General features: G+C 50.5%; 1 protein-coding gene across 1 annotated transcript in view; it reads left to right on the forward strand.

Moving 5' to 3' along the window:
* Positions 1-24,888, forward strand: part of EPS15L1 (epidermal growth factor receptor pathway substrate 15 like 1) — a gene marked incomplete at its 5' end in the record, with an annotated part of 38,313 nt that overhangs the window by 7,974 nt on the left and 5,451 nt on the right. Inside the window, 20 exons of the mRNA XM_081896024.1 lie at positions 315-362; positions 1,233-1,328; positions 1,509-1,568; positions 1,945-2,070; positions 2,945-3,004; positions 4,043-4,282; positions 5,885-6,042; positions 6,892-7,048; positions 7,284-7,346; positions 8,463-8,551; positions 8,709-8,781; positions 10,848-11,009; positions 11,927-12,124; positions 12,857-13,024; positions 14,428-14,554; positions 14,652-14,717; positions 15,754-15,893; positions 16,038-16,107; positions 16,462-16,556; positions 18,801-18,930. Of these exons, the coding sequence (XP_081752150.1) occupies positions 315-362; positions 1,233-1,328; positions 1,509-1,568; positions 1,945-2,070; positions 2,945-3,004; positions 4,043-4,282; positions 5,885-6,042; positions 6,892-7,048; positions 7,284-7,346; positions 8,463-8,551; positions 8,709-8,781; positions 10,848-11,009; positions 11,927-12,124; positions 12,857-13,024; positions 14,428-14,554; positions 14,652-14,717; positions 15,754-15,893; positions 16,038-16,107; positions 16,462-16,556; positions 18,801-18,930 (2,326 nt within the window). The remainder of the gene's footprint in view (positions 1-314; positions 363-1,232; positions 1,329-1,508; positions 1,569-1,944; positions 2,071-2,944; positions 3,005-4,042; positions 4,283-5,884; positions 6,043-6,891; positions 7,049-7,283; positions 7,347-8,462; positions 8,552-8,708; positions 8,782-10,847; positions 11,010-11,926; positions 12,125-12,856; positions 13,025-14,427; positions 14,555-14,651; positions 14,718-15,753; positions 15,894-16,037; positions 16,108-16,461; positions 16,557-18,800; positions 18,931-24,888) is intronic.

Raw genomic sequence — 24,888 nt, forward strand, 5'->3', positions numbered from 1 at the left:
CAAGGCTAAAGCAGCACATCTGAGAAAAGCAATAGTGCCAGATCAGAGTGCTGTCCGTGTAGAAAGACGGAGCCATTATAAAGAGAATTAGTGGGGATTTTCGGTAGTGCTGTGTTGTATTATTTATGCAAATGGATTGTCTCTGGAGTCAAAGATCAGGCTGGGACAAACCTTGTTATGTTGAGCTCGTATTTTGCACAATTTGTATATGGTGCCTGTTTGAAAACATGCCTAATAAAGGAGCTTGATTGAATAGCACTGGATTGGGGTGTGGTTTTTATTTTCCTTCTCTTTGGTGTGTGTTTTTTTTTTAGATCTGGGATCTGGCCGACCCGGAGGGCAAAGGCTTCCTGGACAAACAGGTACGTGGCGATGCCCAGCCTAGGAGTTTAAAGATTCCTACAGCTGTTTAGGGACAGCGGGTGGCGCTGTGGGTTAAACCACAGAGCCCAGGGCTTGCCGATCAGAAGGTTGGTGGTTCGAATCCCCGCGGAGTGAGCTCCCGTTGCTCGGTCCCTGCTCCTGCCCACCTAGCAGTTCAAAAGCACGTCAAAGTGCATGTAGATAAATAGGTACCGCTCCGGCGGGCAGGTAAACGGCGTTTCTGTGTGCTGCTCTGGTTCACCAGAAGCGGCTTAGTCATACTGGCCACATGGCCCGGAAGCTGGACGCCGGCTCCCTCGGCCAATAAAGCGAGATGAGCGCCGCAACCCCAGAGTCGGCTGTGACTGGACCTAATGGTCAGGGATCCCTTTACCTTTATTCTAGCTGTGGTCTCAATCACAGAGCCTAGGGCTTTCCAATCAGAAGGTCGGCAGTTCGAATCCCCGCAATGACAGGGTGAGCTCCTGTTGCTCGGTCCCTGCTCCTGCCAACCTAGCAGTTCGAAAGCACGTCAAAGTGCAAGTAGATCAATAGGTACCGCTCCGGCGGGAAGGTAAACGGCGTTTCCGTGCGCTGCTCTGGTTCGCCAGAAGCGGCTCAGTCCTGCTGGCCACATGACCCGGAAGCTGAACGCCGTCTCCCTCGGCCAATAAAGCGAGATGAGCGCCGCAACCCCAGAGTCGGCCACGACTGGACCTAATGGTCAGGGGTCCCTTTACCTTTAGGCTTGGAAGAGGGACCCCAGACTCATCTAGCCAGTTCACCTCCAATGCCAGGACCCGGATACGTAGGCTATAATGCCGTTGGTTTAATTAAATACATTATTTACTCTGTTGCATTTGAACCAGGGCTTCTTTGTGGCACTGCGGCTGGTGGCCTGCGCGCAGAACGGGCACGACGTGAACCTCACCAACCTCACCCTGGCGCTGCCTCCGCCAAAATTCGTAAGTGCGCCGTGCGATTTACCTGTTTGCTTTCCAAGACCTTCCTCCGGGGGGGGAGGCAACCCCTTTCTGCTGGAGCTCCGGCTTCCGAATATTCGGATTTGGGGTGCCGGAACGCGCCGGCGGAGACGTTTTGGGGAGGGGGTCTTGACGGTGCGCTCCGTTTCTCCTTCGTTCCAGCCCGACAGCACCAGCCCCCTGCTGATCTCCTCCTCCTCGGACGCTCACTGGGCCGTCAGGGTGAGTCTCCCCTTGGGGCATGGGGAGGGAAACGAAGGCCCGGGGGCCGGATCTGGCCCGATCCCCTTCTCAATGCAGCCCGCAGACGGTCCGGGAATCAGTGTGTTTTTACATGAGTAGAATGTGTGCTTTTATTTAAAACTCATCTCTGGGTTATTTGTGGGGCATAAGAATTTGTTCATTTTCCCCCAAAATATAGTCTGGCCCCCCCCCACAAGGTCTGAGGGACAGGGGACCGGCCCCCTGCTGGAAAGGTTTGCTGACCCCTGCATTGGGGGGGGGGGGTCTCCCCCTTGGGCGAAAGGGGGTCCTCTTCCTCCTCCTCCTCCTCCCGCAGTGGGGCCGCCTTTTCCCATAGCTCCCTTTATACTTGCAGATGGAGGAAAAGGCCAAGTTTGACGGCATCTTTGAGAGCCTCCTGCCCGTCAACGGCTTGCTCTCGGGGGACAAAGTGAAGCCGGTCCTCATGAACTCCAAGCTGCCTCTCGATATCCTGGGAAGGGTGAGCGGACCTCTCTTTCTCTCTCTCTCTCTCTTTCTTTCTTTCTTTCTTTCTTTCTTTCTTTCTTTCTTTCTTTCTTCCTTCCTTCCTTCCTTCCTTCCTTCCTTCCTTCCTTCCTTCCTTTCTTTCCTTTCTTTCCTTCTTTCCTTCTTTCCTTCTCTCTCTCTCTTTCTCCCTCCCTTTCTCTTTCTTTCTTTCTCTCTCTCTCTCTCTCTCTCTCTCTCTCTCTCTCTCTCTCACCTTTTTCTTTTTCTTTCTCTTTCTTTTTCTCTCTTTCTCTTTCTCTCTTTTTTCTCTCTCTCTCTTTCTCTCTCTCTCTCTCTCTCTCTCTCTCTCTCTCTCTCTCTCTCTCGTATCCTCCCCAGTTTTTAATTTCCTGCTCCAAACAGCGGAATTTGCCCCATCACAGGAGCATAATTAAGATTACAGTGGTACCTCGGTTTACGAACTTAATCCGTTCCAGAAGTCCATTCTTAAACCGAAACTATTCTTAAACCGGGGCACGCTTTCCCTAACGAGGCCTCCCGCCGCCGGTGCCCTTCCACCGTTCGGCTTCCATTCGTAGACCGAGGCAAAGTTTGCAAGCCGGAACACTACTTCCGGTTTTGCAGAGTTCGTAAACCAAATAGTTCGTTAACTGGGCTGTTCGTAAACCGAGGTTCCACTGTACTCCAAGGCATTCTACGTCGGGCCATAGTTTTTAATATTTAAAGCTGTATTGTGTTTTTAATATTCGGTAGGGCAGGGTATAAATAAAAAATTATTATTATTTTAAAAAACAACAATATGGGGTAGTTTTTTGGGGGCGCCCTGATGTCTTTCTGGTCTCTTTTCCTCTCTCTCTCCTTCCCGCTGCCTCCTAACGGCTGCGAAGGTCTGGGATCTCAGCGACATTGACAAGGACGGCCACCTCGACCGAGACGAGTTTGCCGTGGTACGTTTATCCAGCACTTGGTTGCCCGGTCTGTGCTCTCTCCGATGGAACCTCCAGCTGCAGGCGCAATCTATCTCAATTGCTGGGTACTCATTTGCCCACGGTGGAGGGGAAGGTGCCAAACTTTCCCAGGGCCCCCCCCCCATCTTGGCACAGCCTCTCTGCCCACCATTCTTCCCTTGTTGCCCCTCTCCCCGCAGACATCTTTTCCCTCTCTGGGCCCTTTCAGGATTTAGCCTTCCGTTGGGCCTGTAAGACAGAGCTATTCCGCCCGGCCTTTAATTTGATCTTTTATTTCCCTTCTCTTCCCTCCCCTTTTATGAAGGTCACCCGCTCTGAGACCCCACAGCTAAGTCTCCCCTGGTCTTCTCGCTGGCCCAAGTAGGACCAATTCAGCCAGCTAGCCCTGGGGATTATCTAATTGATTTTTGAATTTTATTGTTATTCCTGTTTTTATACCTTATTTTATGCTGCTTTTATAATTAAGTGTTTTAAATTTGTTGTTGTTGTTGTTTTCCCCCCCAAATTTTTTTTATTAGTTTTCCAAATTTATAACAAACAAATAGGAAAAAAAGAAAATCAAAATACAAACCAACAAATATTTATCCTGATTGTAGTAGTTCCACTTTTGTTAACATTGTTAAGTGACTTCCTCAAATCCCCCTGGCTGAGTTTCCATATAAATCATTATAACAGTTTTCCAAAACTATTTCCACATAAAATTTGCTTCGTCAATTAACATCTTTCTTTCTTTTCGCTTTTAACATAGTATTATACACATCACATTTTCAAATCCTAGGCCTATTTGGTACTCGCAAGTAATTCTGTTTATATTATCTTAACATATTTAGCTAAATAGGCTTTGAATTTCTTCCTCCCTCTGGTCACGGACCTTTCTGGCCAGGTCGGCTAGCTCCCAAAAATCCATCATCTTCATCTGCCTAAAATGTTTTAAATTTGTTGTTAGCCGCCCTGAGCCCGGTTTTTGAACCGGGAAGGGCGGGGTATAAATAAAAAAAAATATTATTATTATTTCAGGCGATGCACCTGGTCTACCGCGCGCTGGAGAAGGAGCCCGTTCCGCCCGCCTTGCCCCCGCCCCTGGTGCCCCCCTCCAAGCGGAAGAAGGCGCCCTCCCTCCCCGGGGCCGTGCCCGTCCTGCCGGCCAGCCCCCCGCCCAAAGACAGCCTGCGCTCCACCCCTTCGCACGGCAGCGTCACCAGCCTCAACAGCACTGGCAGCCTCTCGCCCAAGCACAGTCTCAAGCAGGCGCAGCAGGTAGGGATCGGGGCCTCCCCACACCCCGGGGGGGCGGATCCGGTCCTCCAAGCTGGAGGGGGGCGGCGAACTTCGGTGCGGTTGGACTGCGGAACTCACTTCCACTTGAAGGGCGGCGGCAGCTTCCCCGCTGAATAATTTCGTGGGATTTGTGCGCTGCTAGAGGGACATGGGTGGCGCTGTGGGTTAAACCACAGAGCCTAGGACTTGCCAACCGCATGGTCGGTGGTTCGAATCCCCGCGGGTGAGCTCCCGTCGTTCGGTCCCTGCTCCTGCCCACCTAGGTGTTCGAAAGCACCCCTACGTGCAAGTAGATAAATAGGTACCGCTCCAGTGGGAATGTAAACGGCGTTTCTGTGTGCTGAGCTGGTGCCGGCTCGCCAGAGCAGCTTTGTCACGCTGGCCCCGTGACCCGGAAGTGTCTCCGGACAGCGCTGGCCCCCGGCCTCTTAAGTGAGATGGGCGCACAACCCCAGAGTCGGACACGACTGGCCCGTACGGGCAGGGGTACCTTTACCTTACCTTTACTAGATTGCAAAAAGTGCCCCACCCCGGAATAAGAGATCAAGAAGAACATAGGAAGATTGGAAAACCTTTATTGAATACAGCGGTACCTTGGTTCTCAAACTGAATCCGTTCCAAAACCAAAGCGTTCCAAAACCAAGGCGCTCTGCTCTTTCCCCTAGAAAGTCATGCAAGACGGATTAATCCGTTCCAGACGTTTAACAACGACCCCTAAAACAGCCATTGAACGTGGATTTTACTCTCTAAATAAGACAGCATTGTATTTAATAAAAATGAAAATTATTTTTTCTTACCGGCACTGATGACGGTCATTGTTTGGATGGGGGGCTTTTATCTATGTCCACAGTCACACAATCAATCAATCAATTAGTAGCTGAACTGACCCAGCCGCTGCGTCAGGGTTCTGTCGATTCCCCGGCAAAGCCTCCACAGGCAGGGCCAGTCTACCTTAGAATGGCGGACAACCAGAGCCCATTTCTCTCTCGTTTGGGGGGGGTATATTGTTGGCTCTCGGGAGGCCAGACCCAGATGAGGCCCCCCCAATCGGGTTTTTTTAAAATAATATTTTTAATTAATTTTTAGCATACAAATTTTTTAAAGACATACCACACAAATTATTCTACATGTGTCCTTGTTTGGACTTCCTTCAGCATCTCTGATAGCCTTCCGTCGTGATTATTTCCCCTGCAATTCTTAACTTAATACTGCCTTTACCTTTTCGAACGAATCGTTTCTCCCTTTCCAGTTTTACAATATTTCTTAAATTACTCCTCACAGAACTTCTTGTAGTCCTACAGACGTAATCTGATCATCACAAATACTCAGTAAATTTAGTCCAGTCTCCGGTAAACCTCTGGTAAACCCCCTGGTCTCGGGTCCTTCCTGCTAGCTTATCTAATTCTGCGTAGTCCATCAATTTCATCCTCCATTCTTCCAATGTTGGTAGTTCTTCTTGCTTCCATTTTTGGGACAATAATATTCTTGCTGCTGTTACTTGCTTCTGTTACTGAGCACCTCCCAAGCGGTTTTTTAGGGCGCCTGGGGGTCCCACGCCAAAGTCCGATTTTCTCATTCCAGCCGCCTGCATCCTGGGTGGTCCCCCTGACCGACAAACTCCGCTACGATGAGATCTTCCTGAAGACGGACCTGGACTTGGACGGCTTCGTCAGTGGCCTGGAAGTCAAGGACATCTTCATGCACTCGGGGCTGTCTCAGAACATCCTGGCGCACATCTGGTAATAATAATAATAATAATTTATTTACTCCTAACCCATCTGGCTGGGTTTCCCCAGACACTCTGGGTGGCTCCCAACAGAATATTTTAAAAGCCACAAAACATCAAACATTAAAAGCTTCCCTAAACAGAGCGGCCTTCAGATGTCTTCTAAAAGTCAGATAGTTGTTTATCTCCTTGACATCTGGCAGGAGGGCGTTCCACAGGGCGGGTGCCACCACCAAGAAGGCCCTCTGCCTGGTTCCCTGTAACCTCGCTTCTCGCAGGGAGGGAACCCCCAGAAGGCCCTCGGGAGATGGACCCCGGTGTCCGGGGTGGAGATGCTCCTTCAGGTCTACTGGGCCGTTTAGGGCTTTCAAGGTCAGCACCAACACTTTGAATTGTGCCCGGAAACGTCCTGGGAGCCAATGTAGGTTTTTCAGGACTGGTGTTATATGGTCTCCACTCCCAGTCCCCAGTCTGGCTGCCGCATTCTGGATTAGTTGCAGTTTCCGGGTCACCTTCAAAGGCAGCCCCACGTGGAGCGCATGGCAGTAGTCCAAGCGGGAGATAACCAGAGCATGCACCACTCTGGCCAGACAGTCTGCGGGCAGGGAGGGTCTCGTCCTGCGCACCAGATGGAGCTGCCCTGGACACATTCCTATTCACACACCCCTTGTTTTGGAGACCCATGAGGACTAGTATCCTAGCAGCGGGCTAAGGGTAGTTGCGCACAGAATAAAACAGAAAGTCTGAAGCCATACTGAGCTGGGTTGATGGAGGCAGCTTCGTACGAGTCTCCTTGGAGGGGAGGAAAAAGGTGTGGGATAAATATAATAATAAAGGATGATTGACGGCTCCTCACTTCCAGGGCCTTGGCGGACACGAGGCAGATGGGGAAACTGAACAAGGACCAGTTTGCCCTGGCCATGCACCTCATCCAGCAGAAAGTCAGCAAGGGCATTGACCCCCCGCAGGTCCTGCTGCCGGACATGATCCCCCCGTCTGAGAGGATCGCACCTGCCCAGGTGAGCTCCTCCAGGATGGCCGCTCCCCGGATAAACAAAACCACAGTCCCCTCCTGCGCTCCTGGCCCTAGCAGGTCTCCGACAGAGCAGGACCGGGCTCCCTTCTTAACCCCCTTCTCTCCGTCCCGACGCCCCCCCATCCCGCCCCCCGAGAAGCCTTCTTGCCCGGTCCTCCCCACCCCGGCGCTGACTCTTTCCCCCCCTCCGCTGCCCCCCCCTTTGCCGCCCTCTCCAGACCGTCCCCGGCTACTTGGCTTCCGTGGGAACCGAGGTCTCGACGCTGGCGGAAATGCGTCGTGTGAGTAGGACCGCGGGGATCCCCGGAACGTGGCGCTCCCACCTCCTATTTTCCTTTTTTGCCTGCTCCGAGAACCACGAAGGACCCTGTGGATGTGGGGCTGGGGAAAACCTCTGAATCTCTCCTTATCCATCTATCTATTGATCTATCTGTATCTATCTATCATCTATCTTTCTATCTATCATGTCTGTCTGTCTGTCATCTAGCAATCTTTATCATCAGTGTTTCTATATCTATCTATATCTATCTATCTATCTATCTATCATATCTATCTGTCTTTCTATCATCTATCTATCTCTCCATTATGTTTGTGTGTCTGTTTGTCATCTATCTATCTATCTTTATCATCTCTCTATCTAAATCTATCTATCATAGCTATTTGTCTATTATCCATCATCTATCTCTATCATATATCTAGATAATCATATATAGATAATCTATCATATCTCTCTATCTATCTGTCTGTCTATCATCTGTCTATCTATCTATCTATCTATCTATCTATCTATCTATCTATATCTATCTATCTATCAATCAATCATCCATCATCTATCGTATATCTATCTATCACCTGTCTGTCTGTCTGTCTATCTGCTTTCTCTCTCTTTCTGCTTCTTCTAAACGCATGTTCTTCTTGCTCTCTTATTCTCTACCCGGCTTCCTCAACCTCGGCCCTCCAGATGTTTTTGGCCCACAACTCCCATGATCCCTAGCTAGCAGGACCAGTGGTCGGGGATGATGGGAACTGTAGTCTCAAAACATCTGGAGGGCCGAGGTTCTACACATTAAGTCTGCAAGCTGTGCATATTCCGCCGGCTTAAGCCAGGCTTCCACAACCTTGGCCCTCCAGATGTTTTGGACTACAGTTCCCATCATCCCTGACCACTGGTCCTGCTAGCTAAGGATCATGGGAGTTGTAGGCCAAAAACATCTGGAGGGCTGAGATTGAGGAAGCCTGGCTTAAGTCGCCCTTATGCTTTTTAATTTCTGCGTCGACACTGTGTTTGCACCCCGGACGGTTTGCATGCTTCCCTGGCTGTATTTTCTAGGGGGGTCTGTGCGCTCCCCAATTTTCCCGGCCAGGGTGTAGCCTGACTTGTTTGGGCTCCTTAACAGGACAGCTCCAGTTCCGTCGGCTCCGGGGGCGAATTCACCGGCATGAAGGAGCTGGACGACATCGGCCAGGAGATCGCCCAGTTGCAGAGGTGGGTGGCGTTTGGGGTGCTGGGGGGTCCTGGGAGGGGTTCAGCTGGCATGAGAACCCTCCAAAAAAAGCGCTGCTGACCGGGGTGGATTTAATTTAAGTCCAACCCCCCAAATCAAAGAATTTGACTCACACGACCTTCCTCCTTTTTTTTGCAGAGAGAAGTATTCCCTCGAGCAAGAGATCCGAGAGAGGGAAGGAGCGATTCGGCAGAAGACCAATGAAGTACAGGTAAATGGGTTTGGGGTTTTTTTCACCCACCCAGCGATACTGCGCTCTCAGAGTAGGCCTGTTGGGGTACCCCAAGGGTCATCCAGCCCAACCCGCTGCAACGCGGGAAAATCCTTTGCCCAACGTGGGACTCGAACCCAAGACCCCGAGATCAAAGAGTTTCAGGCTCTACATTTCGAGCTTATCCCAGCCGTCAAACCCCAAGAGAGTGGGGCCCTAAGCTTATACGTAAATCTGGCACTGGCAGAGATGGATGGATAGATGATAGATAGATAGATAGATAGATAGATAGATAGATAGATAGATGATAGATAGATAGATAGATAGATAGATAGATAGATAGATAGATAGATAGATAGCTGGATAGATAGATAGATGATAGATAGATAGATAGATAGATAGATAGATAGATAGATAGATAGCTGGATAGATAGATAGATAGATAGATAGATGGATAGATGATAGATAGATGGATAGATAGCTGGATAGATAGCTGGATAGATAGATAGATAGATAGATAGATGGATGGATAGATGATAGATAGATAGCTGGATAGATAGATAGATAGATAGATAGATAGATAGATAGATGGATAGATAGCTGGATAGATAGCTGGATAGATAGATAGATAGATAGATAGATAGATAGATAGATAGATAGATAGATAGATAGATAGATAGATGATAGATAGATAGATAGATGGATAGATGATAGATAGATAGCTGGATAGATAGATAGATAGATAGATAGATAGATGATAGATAGATAGCTGGATAGATAGATAGATAGATAGATAGATAGATAGCTGGATAGATAGCTGGATAGATAGATAGATAGATAGATAGATGGATAGATGATAGATTACGGTCCAGAATCTTTATTACGGTCCAGAAACCCAACAAATCATTACAAAGCAATACACAATTCCTACAGCCTACCTCCAGGTTAAGCAAGCATTTTGTTCAGAATGTAGGGATCATTTGTTCTTGCAACCGCCGATAAGATAAATAGTGATAGATGATAGATAGATAGATAGATAGATAGATAGATAGATAGATAGATAATATTTTGGAAATGTACATGCAGTGGTTTTTTCCCTTTAAATTTTCTGCAGGTTCCCAAGAGAGTGGAGCCCTAAACTATAGCCTGTTTAGCTTATACGTAAATCTGGCACTGGCATAGATAGATAGATAGATAGATAGATAGATAGATAGATAGATAGATGGATGGCTGGATAGATGAGAGAGAGAGTGAGAGAGAGAGAGATATGCATAGATGATAGATAAATAGGTGGATAGATAAATAGGTGGATAGATAGATAGCTGGATAGATAGATTAGATAGATAGATACAGTGGTGCCTCGCAAGACGAAATTAATCCGTTCCGTGAGGCTCTTCGTATAGCGGTTTTTTCGTCTTGCGAAGCAAGCCCATTGACAGCTTAGCGGATTAGCGCTACAGCTGTCAAGCGGCTTCCAGCGATCAGCTGTTAAGCGGCTTATCAGCGGAACAGCTGATAAGCGGCTTAGCGGCTTAAGAAAAGGGCGAAAAAAGCGAAAAAACCCCGCGGGGGGATGCAAGATTTTTTTCGTCTTGCGAAGCAACCCCATAGGGGAATTCGTTTTACGAAGCGCCTCCAAAACGGAAAACCCTTTCGTCTAGCGGGTTTTTCGTCTTGCGAGGCGTTCGTCTTGCGGGGCACCACTGTAGATAGATAGATAGATAGATAGATAGATAGATAGATAGATAGATAGATAGATAGATGATAGATAGAAAGAAAGAAAGAAAGAATGCTGGATATATGATCTATATATAGATAGATATATAGATGTATATCTAGATATATAGATCTATCTATCTATCTATCTATCTGATAGGTAGGTAGGTAGGTAGCTGGATAGATAGATAATATTTTGGAAATGTACATGCAGTGGTTTTTTTCCCTTTAAATTATTTTTGGGGCCCCCCAGAGTGGGGCCCTAAGCTAGAGCCTGTTTAGCTTCTACGTAAATCCAGCACTGCCCGCCCCCCTAAGCCGCCTTCTCCTTCCTCCTCCCGCCTCCGCAGGAGCTTCAGAACGACCTGGACCGGGAGACCAGCAGCCTGCAGGAGCTGGAGGCCCAGAAGCAGGAGGCTCAGGGCCGCCTGGACGAGATGGAGCAGCAGAAGGCCAAGCTCAAGGACATGCTGAGCGACGTCCGGCAGAAGTGTCAGGAGGAGACCCACGTGGTGAGCTGGGGGGGGCGGGAATTGCCCACGCCCCTTGTGCCCCCACGCAACACGAAAACAACATGTGGGAAACTGGCGGAACTCCCTGCCACAGGATTCCCCCCTTTTCCCCTTCTGTTTCTAAGAGTTGGTTCCCCCAACTGTTTTATTGTTTTATTTACTGAAGCTGTATAATCCATCTTGCTTGTGGTTTATCAGTTCAGTCAATAAAGCAGATAAAATATAAACAGAGAAGTTATAAATTCAATCAACAAAGTAGATAAAATATAAACAGATAAATTATAAATTCAATCGATAAAGTAGATAAATTATAAACAGATTATTTATTTATTCATACAAACATACCGTGCTCTGTAGGGAGATTTTACCGGTCAGGGTGTGTGTGCATTTGCCTTGCAGAATGGCTGCCTATCCGTAATTTTGGGGAGAGCCTTGCATCATCTGTTAAAGCGTATGCTTTTTCCCAACCCCATAATGTTTATTAAATTTTCTGTTTTACGTTTTGGAATGTTCATTCGCACAACCTTAAAACGCCAACAGCTTCCCCTCTTGTTCGTTTTGCAAAGTACAAATCCCTGTGTATTTTATGCAAGCTTAATAATAATAATAATGATAATAATTTATTTATTCATTCATACCCCACCCATCTGGCTGGGTTTCCCCAGCCACTCTGGGCGGCTTCCAACAAGAGATTAAAAATACATAAAAATATCAGTCATTAAAATCTCCCCTAAACAGGGCTGCCTTCAGATGTCTTCTAAAAGTCAGAAAGTTGCTTCTTTCCTTGACATCTGACGGGAGGGCGGGTGCCACCACCAAGGAGGCCCTGTAACGCGTGTAAATTCTCCGCCCTCCTCCTCCTCCTCCTCTCGCGAACCGGGTCGCCCCTCCCCTCAAGACCGCCTTTGCCCTTCCAGATCTCGTCGCTGAAGATGCAGATCCAGTCTCAGGAGTCGGACCTGAGATCCCAGGAGGACGACATCAGCCGGGCGAAGTCCGAGCTCAGCCGGCTGCAGCAGGAGGAGTCTCAGCTGGAGCAGAGCATCCAGGCCGGAAAAGTCCAGCTGGAAACCATCATCAAGTCTCTGAAGTCCACTCAGGAGGAAATCAACCAGGTGGGGACCCCAAATGGGAACAGCCTTTGGGGGACACCCCCTCTCCCCCCCAGGGCCAAGACCTTGCTCCCAAATTTCCGCAGGTGTTTCCTTGAATGGCGGCTGAGCCTGGGATGGGGGGCAGAGACATGGGTCTCTGTGCTAATGGGTCTTTCCTATGTTATATATTTTTAAAAACTGTGCCTTTTCCCTTATGGGGTATCCAAGAGCCCATCTAGAGTCCATAAATGGGTATGGGGTATTCCGGAGCCCATATAAAATCCTTAAGTGGGTTCCCCGTCGGTAGGAGGAAACGACGGAGGCAAGCAGACAGCACGAAAGGAAAGAGGGACGAGGAGGGAAGAGGAAACCAAGCGAGCTCAGGCTCCGACTCTTCAATTTGTCGATGTAATATTTGGTTATGCAATGTGAGAAACGTGAGGCTGGACCAGGCAGATTTTTCCGACGAGTTACTTAGGAAATAGAGGACATCTTTGCATGCTCTAGTTATAAGAAAAAAACTTCTCCTTTTCCCTTATGGTGTATCTGAGCACGTCTAGAGCCCTTAAGTGGCTTCCCTATCAGTAGGAGGAAATAGCAGAGGCCAAGCAGATGACACAAAAGGGATTTCAAACCGCTTTATACATTGCACACCTATGCTTACAGACCACCCTATTTTTCGGTGCATAAGACTATGTTCCCCCCTTTTTTTAAAGTTTATCATTGATTTTTCTCCGCCCTGTCGCCCCGCAGGCGAGGAGCAAACTGTCCCGCTTGCAGGAGAGCCAGCAGGAAGCCCACCGGGGCATCGACCAGTACAACGAAGCCCTGAACGGGGTGCTGGGCGGCAGCATGACCAACCTGGCGGATCTGAACGAGGGGAACCCCCAGAAGGAGCGGGGCGGCAGGTTCGGGACCCTGGTGAGGCGCCGGGCCGATTCCTCGCGGGAGCAGGCTTTGCTCAACAATGGCAATAATTTTTTTATTTGTATCTCAACCGCCCAGCTACTCTGGGCAGCTTCCAGCACATATAAAAAGCTTAACACCAAGCGTTGAAAACTTCCCTATACAAGGCTGCCTTCGGATGTCTTCTTAAAAGTCAGATTTTTTTTTTATCTCCTTGACATATTGTGGGAGGGAGTTCCACAGGGCAGGGGCCACCACCGAGAAGGCCCTCTGCCTGCCTCCCTGTAGCTTCACTTCCCGCCCCGAGGGAACCGCCAGAAGGCCCTCGGGAGATGGACCCCGGCGTCCGGGCTGGACGATGGGGTTGGAGGCGCTTTCAAGATCGGCACTGACGCTTTGAATTGAGCTCAGAAACGTACACTGGGAGCCAAGGTAGGCCTTTCAGGGGAAGTTTTGAATGTTTGGTGTTTTATTGTGCTTTTAATAGTCTGTTGGGGGCCGCCCAGAATTGCTAGGGAAACCCAGCTAGGTGGGCAGGGAATAGATAATAAATCGTTATTTATATAGATTACTATATAAAGTTCAAGAAGGACACTGAGAAACTGGAACGTGTCCAGAGGAGGGCAACCAAAATGGTCAAAGGCCTGGAAACGATGCCTTATGAGGAACGGCTAAGGGAGCTGGGCATGTTTAGCCTGGAGAAGAGGAGGTTAAGGGGTGATATGATAGCCATGTTCAAATATATCAAAGGATGTCACATAGAGGAGGGAGAAAGGTTGTTTTCTGCTGCTCCAGAGAAGCGGACACGGAGCAATGGATCCAAACTACAAGAAAGAATATTCCACCTAAACATGAGGAAGAACTTCCTGACAGTAAGAGCTGTTCGACAGTGGAATTTGCTGCCAAGGAGTGTGGTGGAGTCTCCTTCTTTGGAGGTCTTTAAGCAGAGGCTTGACAACCATATGTCAGGAGTGCTCTGATGGTGTTTCCTGCTTGGCAGGGGGTTGGACTCGGTGGCCCTTGGGGTCTCTTCCAACTCTTCTATGATTCTATGATTCTATTATTTTAAGGCTGAAGCAGGGAGGGTGTCCCTGGAACCAAGAATATTATAATCGCCATTATTATTAAGTCTTCTCTCCGGCCCTTCACCACGACGTCCGCGGCGATTTAGAAACACGAAGCCAGTTAAGCAAATTAGCTGCCATTGCTGCCTTGCCGGGGTTGGGCTAGAGGACCTCAAGAGGGCCCTCCCGGCTCTGGACACCTGCAATTCCATGATTCTTTGGGGGTTTCTCAGCAGAGTGATCCTTTAGCCGGGGGCCCCGTCCAGCTCTGACGACTCAGGCGTGAACCTGGCGGGGTCTTTGGGGGTCTGTTTTGTGTCTGACGCCCTTCTCTCCCCCCCCTCCCCTCAGCAGGACGACCCGTTCAAGAACAAGGCCCTCCTGTTCAGCGGCCACACGCAGGAGCTTCCCGCGGACCCTTTCCAGGCCGAAGACCCCTTTAGGACGGACCCCTTCAAGGGCGCGGACCCCTTCAGAGGCAGTGAGTGGCGACGGGGGGCAGCGGGCCCGTCTCCCGCCACGAGCCTGGCCTGGTTCCTCCTTTTAACCTCTCCCCTCTCTCTTCCTCCCTCGCCCAGGTGACCCCTTTCAGAACGACCCCTTTGCGGAACAAGCCCCCGTGGTTGCGGCAGCAGTGGCAGCAGGTGAGATAATAATCAGAATAATTTATTATTTCTACCCCGCCCATCTGGCTGGGTCTCCCCAGCCACTCTGGGCGGCTTCCAACATAAGATTAAAAAGACATTAAGACATCAGTCATTATAAACTTCCCTAAACAGGGCTGCCTTCAGATGTCTTCTAAAAGTCAGAGAGTTGTTTAGTTCCTTGACATCTGGTGGGAGGGCGCCACCACCGAGAAGGCCCCCTGCCTGGTTCCCTGTAATCCTCTCTTGAAAGTCGTTTAGGTTTGCGGCCGTCTCTACCTCCCATGGCAACAGGTTCCACAAATTAACAAATAACCCTTGGGGCATGATTTAATGGAAGCTGCCCTTCAACATTCAGGCCGGCTCCTGGTCTTTAAGGAGTGTGTTGTGTGCCGTAATTATCTCATTCACCAAATGTGATTATCATTTAATGCGGGTGGCGCTGTGAGCCAAACCACTGGGCCTCTTGGGCTTGCCGATTGGAAGGTTGGCGGTTCGAATCCCCGCAATGACGGGGTGAGCTCCCGTTGCTCAGTCCCTGCTCCTGCCCACCTAGCAGTTTGAAAGCACGTCAAAGTGCAAGTAGATAAAGAGGTACTGCTCCAGCGGGAAGGTAAACAGCGTTTCCGTGTGCTCTGGTTTCCGCCATGCACCAGAAGCGGTTTAGTCCTGCTGGCCACACGACCCGGAAAGCTGTCTGTGGACAAACGCCGGCTCCCTCGGCCCGAAAGCGAGATGAGCGCCGCAACCCCAGAGTTGCCTTGGGCTGGACTGAACCGTCCAGGGGTCCTTATAATTTATCCCCCTTAGCGGAATCGATACTGATACGTGTGCCGGTCTTCGAATCACTGCTCCGGCGTCGCCTTTGCTTCCCCTGCTTGCGCACGAACCCCAAATTTAGTCTTTCACCCCGGGACCCCAAAAGGCCTCTGCAGCGGTGTGGGGACGGGTGTCAGTTTCTCGCCTCCCGGAGAGGCCATCTGCTTCCCTCCCTTCCTCTTCAGTCTCTGGTGAACGATTCGCTCTCTCCCCGCAGATCCCTTCGGCGGAGATCCGTTTAAGGAAAGCGATCCCTTCCGCGCTGCAGCAGCGCCCGACGATTTCTTCAAGAAGCCCGAGAAGAGCGATCCCTTCACGGCCGACCCCTTCTCCAAAAATCCCACGCTGCCCTCCAAGGTGAGGTCGCTTCCAGGAGGGGGGGTGGGGCTTTTCCCTTGACGGCTTTGTTCCGTTCGGGGGGGGGGTCCCTCGGTTCCATTTGGAGCCACAGGATCCTAAGCCCAGCTGCTTGGAAAAACCCTCGTTCTCCTGCCCCTTTAGGCGAACTTATTTGAAAATAGCGACCCCTTCCAGTCTCCGAGTGTCGTCGCCACCGCTCTGAAAGGGCCAGGTAAGCCCACGGTGGGGGGCTCATCGGGTGTCCGTCCACCCCCCTGCCCCCACCCTCCAGAAATTCAAACTCTGGTCCGATGCTTCGGTTAAGCTGCCCGGCGTTAATTTCTTGCAGAAGAAACACCGGTGGGGTGTGAATTCTGGAAGGGGGGAGCCTGTGCAGGAGGGCGGTTGTTTGGTTCAGGGGTTGGGGTGGGGGACGGCTTGCAAGTTACGGGGGGGGGGAGAACAAGGGCTGCCTACCGGAGGGTCCCAACAGGGACCCCCTCCAGCCTGCGTTTTTAGAAGCGGCAAAGTCTAGGAACGGGAATCCTGGCCGGGACCACTGATCACCCCCCCCTTTTGATTTCAGATCCTTTTGGGACACTAGATCCCTTCGGGAGCAGCAGTTTCAACAGCGGCGGCAGCGGCAGCGAAGGCTTTGCCGATTTCAGCCGGATGTCGAAGGTAAATCTTCCTCCCTCGCCAGATTTGTGGCGGCCACTTAGCCCCCCTCCCCCCCCGACTTACAAATCCCCAAATTCCTTCCTCTTGAGTTCCCTCCGCAGGGGCAGAATCCCACCCCCCCAGGCAAATCTTGCCCAGCCTGTGGCCTGTAACCCTGGGGTTTTTTTAGCGGGTGGGGTGAAAATAAAACACTACAAAACCACTCACAAAAGAAAAAAGGGGAGGTGAGCCATCGTGTCTCCCCTCCTATCTCTGGTTCTGCAAATACAGTCGTACCTCGGAAGTCGAGCGGAAAGCCCGTCCGACTTCCGAAAACGTTCGCGAACTGAGGCGCTGCTTCCGATTGGCCGCGGCGAGCTCCTGCAGCCAATCGGAAGCCGCGTCGGGCGTTCAGGTTCTGAAAAACGTTCGCAAAGCAGAACGCTCACTTCCGGGTTTGCAGCGTTCGGGAGCCGAAATGTGTGAGTACTACGGCGTTTGACAACCAAGGTGCAATTGTACTGGAAACTTCCCCCCCCCCCCCAGACTTTGTGGAGGGCCGGACTATATTTTAAAAATAAAAATGAATGAATTCCTTAGCCCCACAAGAGATGCATTTTAAATAAAAGCACACATTCTACTCATGTAAAAGCACGCTGATTCCCAGACTGTCCACGGGCCAGATTGAGAAGGCAATTGGGCCGGATCCGGCCCCCAGGCCTTAGTTTGTCTACCCATGATCTAGTAGAAGAGAATCTGCAGTCTTAGCGGCTGAAACGCTTTTCTGCCACAGGGTGGCGTGAGAGAACCTTCCCCGCAGCCCCGTTCCATTTAAATTAAGAACATTAAACCCCTGCTTTTCATTCAGAAATCCAGCCCAAAATAAACACACAGTGGTCCCTTGCTTCTCAGACTTAATCCGTTCCGGAAGTCGGTTCCAAAACCAAAGCGTTCCAAAACCAAGGCGCTCTTTCCCGTAGAAAGTCCTGCGAAACGGATCAATCCGTTCCAGACTATCAGTAGCTGAACTGGGTTCCACGCAGTCACAAAAACAAATGAACCGAAAGAGCCTCAAAATACAAAAGTATAAAACAAACAGCAAAAATAAAAGCGCCAGACTTTGACTTCCGAAATGTTCGGAAACCGAGGCGCGGCTTCTGATTGGCGCAGGCGCCCCGGAAACAATAGCCGACAGCCGTGTGGGACGTTCGGCTTCCGAAAAACGTCCAAAAACTGGAACATTAATTTTGGGTGTTTGGCGATTGGTTATTAGGGAAGAAATAAATGGCCCCAAGATCTGTTCTTTGTTTGCATTTTGTGAAATTCATGCACACTGCCATCGTTGTGAAAACAACCCAAAACGCCTTAAAGTAGTTTGCGAAAGGACGAGGCGATAAAAACCAAGGAAGGTTTTGCAGCAGCGCTTTAGAAACGTACAAAATTCAAAACAATGAGACGGATTGAAATTGCGCCAACTTTTGAAAGGACGTTAGAGGGGGTTTTAGCGACAGGTGAGAATTTGATAGTAGAAAAGAGCGGAGGTGGGAAGTCAGTACAGGAAACGACTTCGCTATTTGATTTGTGAAAAAAATGGAAATTGGGTGAAAATTATATTGGGGTAGGGTGGGGGAAACCATTCAAAAGTTGAAATATTAGAACAGATTAAAATTGCGCCAACTTTCTTAACGTCCTGGGGGGCTTGTCTGAACGAGAACGCCTTTAAGTGGGCGCCGGAAAGAATCGGTGTCATGAGGCAGGGAGTTCCGAAGGGCTCATACTGGCGCAGTCCTTAAAAAAGCGAGGCGGGAGTATTTTTTGTAAAAGAAAATTGGAAATCCCGTTAACAATTTTACCGAATCTAAACCCATTTCAGTGGGCCTACTAGTCGCTGAGTTTGGGGGCGGCCTGTGGAAGTGGATGTCCGCCGGGTCTCCTCTGGTTGGGACCGGCCTGTGTCGGCCTGGCCCCCCAATGTCAGACGATTGACGGGCGGGGGGGGGGGTTTATTAGCTGAGGACCCGAAACCCCGCCCCCATTTCCTCGTGGTTTTGTTCTGTTTTGTGGGGCAGCCCTGCAGCCCTTTCCCAGCTGTCGCAAAGCTTGGCTCCACCCGGTTCCTTTCTTGCTTGCAAACCAGCGCCTCTCTGGGTCTGCCTCTGCGCCCCCCCCGCCACCCCAGAGCCCCCCACTTCCTCCTTTCCTGCCCCTCCCTCTCTCTGCAAGCCCCCTTTCCGCTTCTGCCTCTCTCTGTCTCTCTCTTTGCAGCCGCCGGCTTCCGACCCGTTCTCGGCCTCCTCTTTCGGGGGCTTCCCGGACGACCCCTTTAAGGGCAAGCTAGACACCCCCGCCCTCCCTCCGAAGAAAGGCTTGCCTCCCAGGCCCAAACCGCCCAGTGGTGAGTCTTCTCTGCGGTCCTCCCCCCCACCCCACCCCCACTTCACGCCGGGCTCTCGCCGGGGAAGGGCTGGCCGGCCGTCATGGAGGGGGGGGCTGGGGTCTGCCTTCGTCTTGGACTTTCCATGGTGGGGGGGTTGGCCTCTCTCCCTCCCTCTCTCTTTCTCTTTCAGACATGCACTTGCCCCCCCATTGCACTCTTCCCCCCCCTTGCTTTTTACTAGAATGCTTGCCGGTCCGCAGCCAAACTCTGGGGCAGTGTGTTGGGGTTTTTTGGGGGGGGGGGATATCAGGCCAGGGTGGGTTTGATTTAAATCAAATCGGTTTGAATCACGGTTTAAATCAAATCGGTTTAAGTCACGGTTTAAGTCAAATCGGTTTGAGTCACGGTTTAAATCAAATCGGTTTATATCACGGTTTAAGTCAAATCGGTTTGAGTCACAGTTTAAATCAAATCGGTTTATATCATGGTTTAAATCAAATCAATTAAATCACGGTTTAAGTCAAATCGGTTTAAGTCAAATCGGTTTAAATCACAGTTTAAATCAAATTGGTTTAAGTCACAATTTAAGTCAAATCGGTTTAAATCACGGTTTAAATCAAATCGGTTAAAATCATGGTTTAAATCACTAGTCACCAGGGATTCATTTGAATCATTTTTCTACAGAAAGGCTCATTCTTGCTGGTGTAATCTTAATATTTGCAAGCAGTTTAAGATTTCCTTTTTTGGAATAGTACATTTTTACAGCTATATCCAAAATAACCGATTTGGTTGTACTGTTAGAAACACAGAGACTGGTAAACATGAATCTAGATTCGGGTAGGTAGCCGTGTTGGTCTGACGCAGTCGAAATAAAGAAACAAATTTATTAAAAATTGTCCAGCAGCACCTTAGAGACCAAGTAAGTTTGTTCTGGGTACAAGCTTTGGGTGTCCGTGGTGGAGATGCTCCTTCAGGTCTACTGGGCCTTTGAGGCCGTTTAGGGCTTTCAAGGTCAGCACCAAGACTTTGAATTGTGTTTAGAAGCCCCCCAAGGGAACCTCCCCCCCCCCAGGCAGTATCCGAGCATCATAAAAGGTATTCCCCACACCTGCAGTTCCTGATTTTCAGGAGCATCCAGCTTCCCTGGCCAGTAGCCATCGATGGCTTTCTCCTCCGTGAATTATCCGGGTCCCCGTTTAAAATTTGCGGCCACTAGCGTTATAACTTACTTTTTTTTCCCAACTTCCCTGCATCCTAAAGTGACAAACCTTTGCTCAGGAAAACAAAATAATTCTTCTCGGTTTCAGGGAAGGGAAAAGTCACCCTGAAAGTCGGAATCGCCGTGACGTAACGTCACGACTCCTCTAAGTATTAGCGCTTTTTAAAAAAGCTTTGTGGAGCTTTTACAGCTGCCTGGGGACTTAAAACAGTCCGAGAATGTCCTAGATGAATCCAAAATACTGGGAAAAGAACACACAATGTAAGGGATTTACTATTAATATTATGTTTGTAGATATGCTGTAAGCCGTCCAGAGCGGCTGGGGAAAGCCAGCCAGATGGGCGAGGTATAAATGAAAAAAGTATTATTTTTATTTTATTTTATAATTTATAATTGATTGATTGATTCTGCTTGCGGCAGAAACAAAGTCAAGCTGCAACCTCGCTTTATTCTAAGGGACGTGCAATTGACAAAACGCCAGACAAGTCTTAGAAAACCTGCGAGCTCAAATGTTTTTCCTGTCTCGTGCAATAGTCGCTCTGCGTTCGACACTCTACAGTTCCATAGACAAAAATCGATTGGTTCCGGGGTGACCTTCCCCCGCCCCCCAGGTTTGGGAAGTGGCAGTTCACGTCTTTGCTTTTGGGCAGAAGTTCATCTGGCTAAGCTATAGGAACAGGAGGTGTGAAAAAAGACCGTATTTTTGCTCTATAAGACTCACTTTTCCCCTCCTGAAAAGTAAGGGGAAATGTGTGTGCGTCTTATGGAGCGAATGCAGGCTGCGCAGCTATCCCAGAATCCAGAACAGCAAGAGGGATTGCTGCTTTCGCTGCGCAGCGATCCCTCTTGCTATTCTGGCTTCTGAGATTCAGAATTTTTTTTTTTCTTGTTTTCCTCCTCCAAAAACTAGGTGCGTCTTGTGGTCTGGTGCGTCTTATAGAGCGAAAAATACGGTGGCTTTAACTAGTGTCCAGACCCTGCGGGGCACTGAAATGCACCAATCCTGGCTCCCCTGTCGGAGGCAGGAAACCCCACCTGCTGAAAACAGCAAGAGGGGGGCAGTTGGTGTTAAACTTGGGGGGCACCTGGCCGGCCGTGGGGAGGAGTGTGGCCCCAGGGGCCTGATCCAATTGCTGCTGCAGCCCTGGCGAGGAAGCTGCACCGGGGCTGGCCGAGCCCAGAGAGTTCAAAAGCGGTTATTAGGGGTTACCGCCTCCTCCTCCTGCTCCTCCTCCGTTCTTTCGTTCCTGTCTTCCCTCCCTTTCATCTGCTTTTTTGCACCGGCTGCTGATAAGAGATCTCCGTCCTTGCCGCTAACTAGCTTCTAGGTAAAAGCTGTTGAGCCTCAAAAAGAGAAAAACAGATTTTATTTTTCCCCCTCCTCTCTCTCTCTCTCTCTCTCTCTCTCTCTCTCTGGTGTGTGTGTGTGTATTATTCTGGTTCTTTAAAAGGGCAGGAAGTCTCTGTGTGGGTGTCAGTGATTGCGAAGCCTCCCTGGGGCTGCTGCCACCACCATCGTGGGACCATCTTCAGCCGCCCCACCCTCAGCCACTTCCTCTCTCTGCGGTCGGCGCTCACCAGCAATATCGGGGCCCCGGCCTGCGCCGTCAACCAGGCACAGCCGCCGCTGCCTTGGGGGGGGAGGTGGCGGCCGCCTCTTGTGGCCCGGACGGGGCAGGGGCTGCCCGTTCTGCAAAGCACCCCCTGTCCCCAAAAAGGAGACCGTCGGAGTTGGGGGAAAGGGAACAAGAAAAGCACATGGCGTTCGGGGCTTCTTAGTTTCGGGAACAGAGGAGACGGGATAGATATTTGTAGAATTACACACAGCCTTCACTCTCGGCGCTAGAATTCCCGCAGAGCTGGGTGTTGAGGGGTTCAGGGCGGATTGTGTTTGTCTTTGAGGATTTGTGTGTGAGAGAGAGAGCGATACGAAGAAAACGAGCGAGGGAAGACGCATACGGCGTCTCCGTTTTCGATCCGTAAGAGTCCTTTCCGCAGTTTGCATTCGGTACAAGACACTCTTGTAAAGAAGGTGTAGGGTTGGACTGTGGGACTCCCTGCCACAGGAAGCGGGGTGGCTGCCAACCTGGGTTAGACTGATTCGAGGAGGAGGCTCCTAGGTAGAACGACTCGGCCTCCACAGTCGAAACGCCGGTCGCCGGAAACCTCAGGAGGGGAGAAGGCTGCGGTTCAAGACCCCGGGGTCGGGGTGTAGCGCACGGCGTTTGTGCGTGGGATCGGGGCCTTGCTGCAGCCCTGAGTGTGCTCTGCGGCTCAGGCCCACTCTCCGTTTGAGGGACCCCCTTCCTCCCGTGGGCCAGAGAGTCTAGCCGGAGGCGCTTTGACCACTGCTGAATTGCAATCGCGGTAGGCAAATTTGCTCCCGGCTGGCGGGTCGCTTGGCCCAGACGCCTTGGAACGGGGGTCTCAGAAGGTGCTGCCGGTTGCGGGACACTTTGACGGGTAGTTCCGTAAGCTGCTTCTTTGTGGGGGTCTTTCGCTCGGCCGGTTTTCCAAAGCCAGCCTCCGGGGTTCGCGAGTTTGCTTTGTTGTGGTCAGCGTTCGAAACCCGCCAGCCGCGTTTTGCACCCGTCGCCCACCGAGCAAAGATGCCCGGGTGCCGGGACAGTGCCTGACGTCCCCGCCATCTGGGGGGTCCTTGGATCTGGACCCTTTCCACACCCTTAAGACCCCACCCTGTAGCATTCCGTGATATTTTATCCGCACAACCGGAATGGATTTTGGGGACCCAAAAATGCTTTCCCCGGCGTTACAGCGAATTGTCTCTTGTCTTCGCTTTCCCCTTCTGACCGTTGGGGAGAATATTCCTACGTTATGAGTGGTCTGTGTCACAATTTAGAAAAAGGCAGGAATAAGGCAATATCCAGGCAGACTGTCCCTGGATAAAATGACTTTTCTTCTTTTAAGTTCTCAAAGCTCAGCTCAAAGTTGTCCTCTGAACTAGCCAGATGTTTAGGTGAGAATCCATCCTTTGGAAAATTAGATTTCGGAGCCGTCTTGCCCCCCCAAATGGCAATTGGATGTTACATTTTGGCGATGCCAACCCTGGTTTAAGGATCTAACGCTGTGATCTGGGGCAGAACCTATGGAGTTCACCCTTGTTCTGTGCCGGTCTGGCAGAGTCCAGTTTTGAGTGTGCCCCATTTAAAGTGGGGTGGGCCAGGATGGCTGATGGGGGGCTGGAGGCCAAGCCTGTATACACCCCTTTCATTTTAAGTACACCCCTTCCAAGGGGGAAAAAAATAGAATCCTGGAAACTGTAGTTTGTTAAGGGTGCTGGGAATTGTAGCTCTGCAAGGGGCGAACTACAGTTCTCCTCTGAGGAGGGGGTGAAAGAGGGAGGGGTGATATAATTTGGAACAGGGAAGGCCAAAGGGAGCGACAAGGGTGGTCTGCCAAGGATTCTGCCGTTGTAAGATCAGCACAGATTGGAAGGTCAGGTTGGATGGCCTCTGGGGTCCCCTGTGCATGGACAAGCAGCTTCCAGACCCTCCCTTTTTTTTGTCAGCCGTTGGAGGCTTGAAGCCGGCCGACGTCCATTTTCACCACAGCGCAAGGATGTTCCGTGCGACACTACGCTTGGTGAATGAATGAATTAATGAATTAATTAATTAATCTTTATTTGCGCCGGCCGCCGGCCATCGCAATTAAACAACAACGCGATATACAAAGAACAGAATTAAAAAGTCAATTGTATAAAATAGTGGGTCTTATTCCGATTGCCCCGGATAAAAACCTTGCCACCTTTGCCGTCACCTGCTCATTTTGATCGGCCGAGAGGAAGGACCCTGGGCCAGTGGCTGGGTGACCCGGAATGGACAATAAAAGAGGGGTGATAATCTCATTCCTCAAGTCTTTATCAAGAGGGCAAGCCAGAAGGGCGCACGCCACTGATTCGGGACTGCCGTCTCCGCAGGGATGTTTTCCGTGTGGCATCTGTTGGCATCGTCCCTCAAGTCCAATCGAGGGCAAGATATTCAATCTCTCGCGAGGCTAAAAGCTCGGTGGCTTTCCACCAAAGGTCCAGGCAAGAGGTGTGCCTTGTGTTCGAGTTTCCGTCGGTCGTGAGGAGGCCGTGCGGCCGAAATAGAGGCCCGGGGGCGATGCGCTCACAGTCTATTTTCTCGCGTGGGGTGTGTGTGCAGCAGCGGCTGCTGATCTCGAGGCTTTTTCGCCCGGGAGGCATTGCTGAAAAGGCACCCTTTTGCAAAGTTGGCATATCGTCTCTTTCTCGGTGGTTAACACCTCTTCTGCGGAGGACCGGGTACCTGGTTCCCACACCCGCCGGCGAAGCTGGTTCTCAGGGGCTGAAATATTAAAAGAGGAGGCAGAAGACGTTTGCCTGGGGAAGGGGAAAAACAGAGAACTGTTGTCGTTTTTTGCGCCCGAGCTTCGCCGTGTAGCCGTGCCAGCCTTCGATTTCCCTTGCGCCCTCCATGTCTGTTTTTTTTATTTTTAAAATCCATGTTTTTCTGGGAGAATAACGCCTTTGGGGTGGGGGTGAACCCTTGTCAGCAGTCCATTTGACAAACTCCGTTTCCTCCCCCCCCCCCCGCTGCCAGGAACCGCAAGTGGGGCACAGTTGTTCCGCTCCTGCTTGTTAGGGGGCTGGCTTTCCTTTGGGGGGGGGGCGTCCGGTGGGGGGCACACACGAGGCTGGACTAAACGGGCCCCCTTTTGGCCCAATATCCGGCAGAGCCCTTCTTTTTCACGACTCCCAAGCAGAACCTCCATGG

This window comes from Podarcis melisellensis, assembly GCF_964234715.1.
Source record: "Podarcis melisellensis genome assembly, chromosome: 18".
In the NCBI taxonomy this organism is placed as follows: Eukaryota; Metazoa; Chordata; class Lepidosauria; order Squamata; family Lacertidae; genus Podarcis; species Podarcis melisellensis.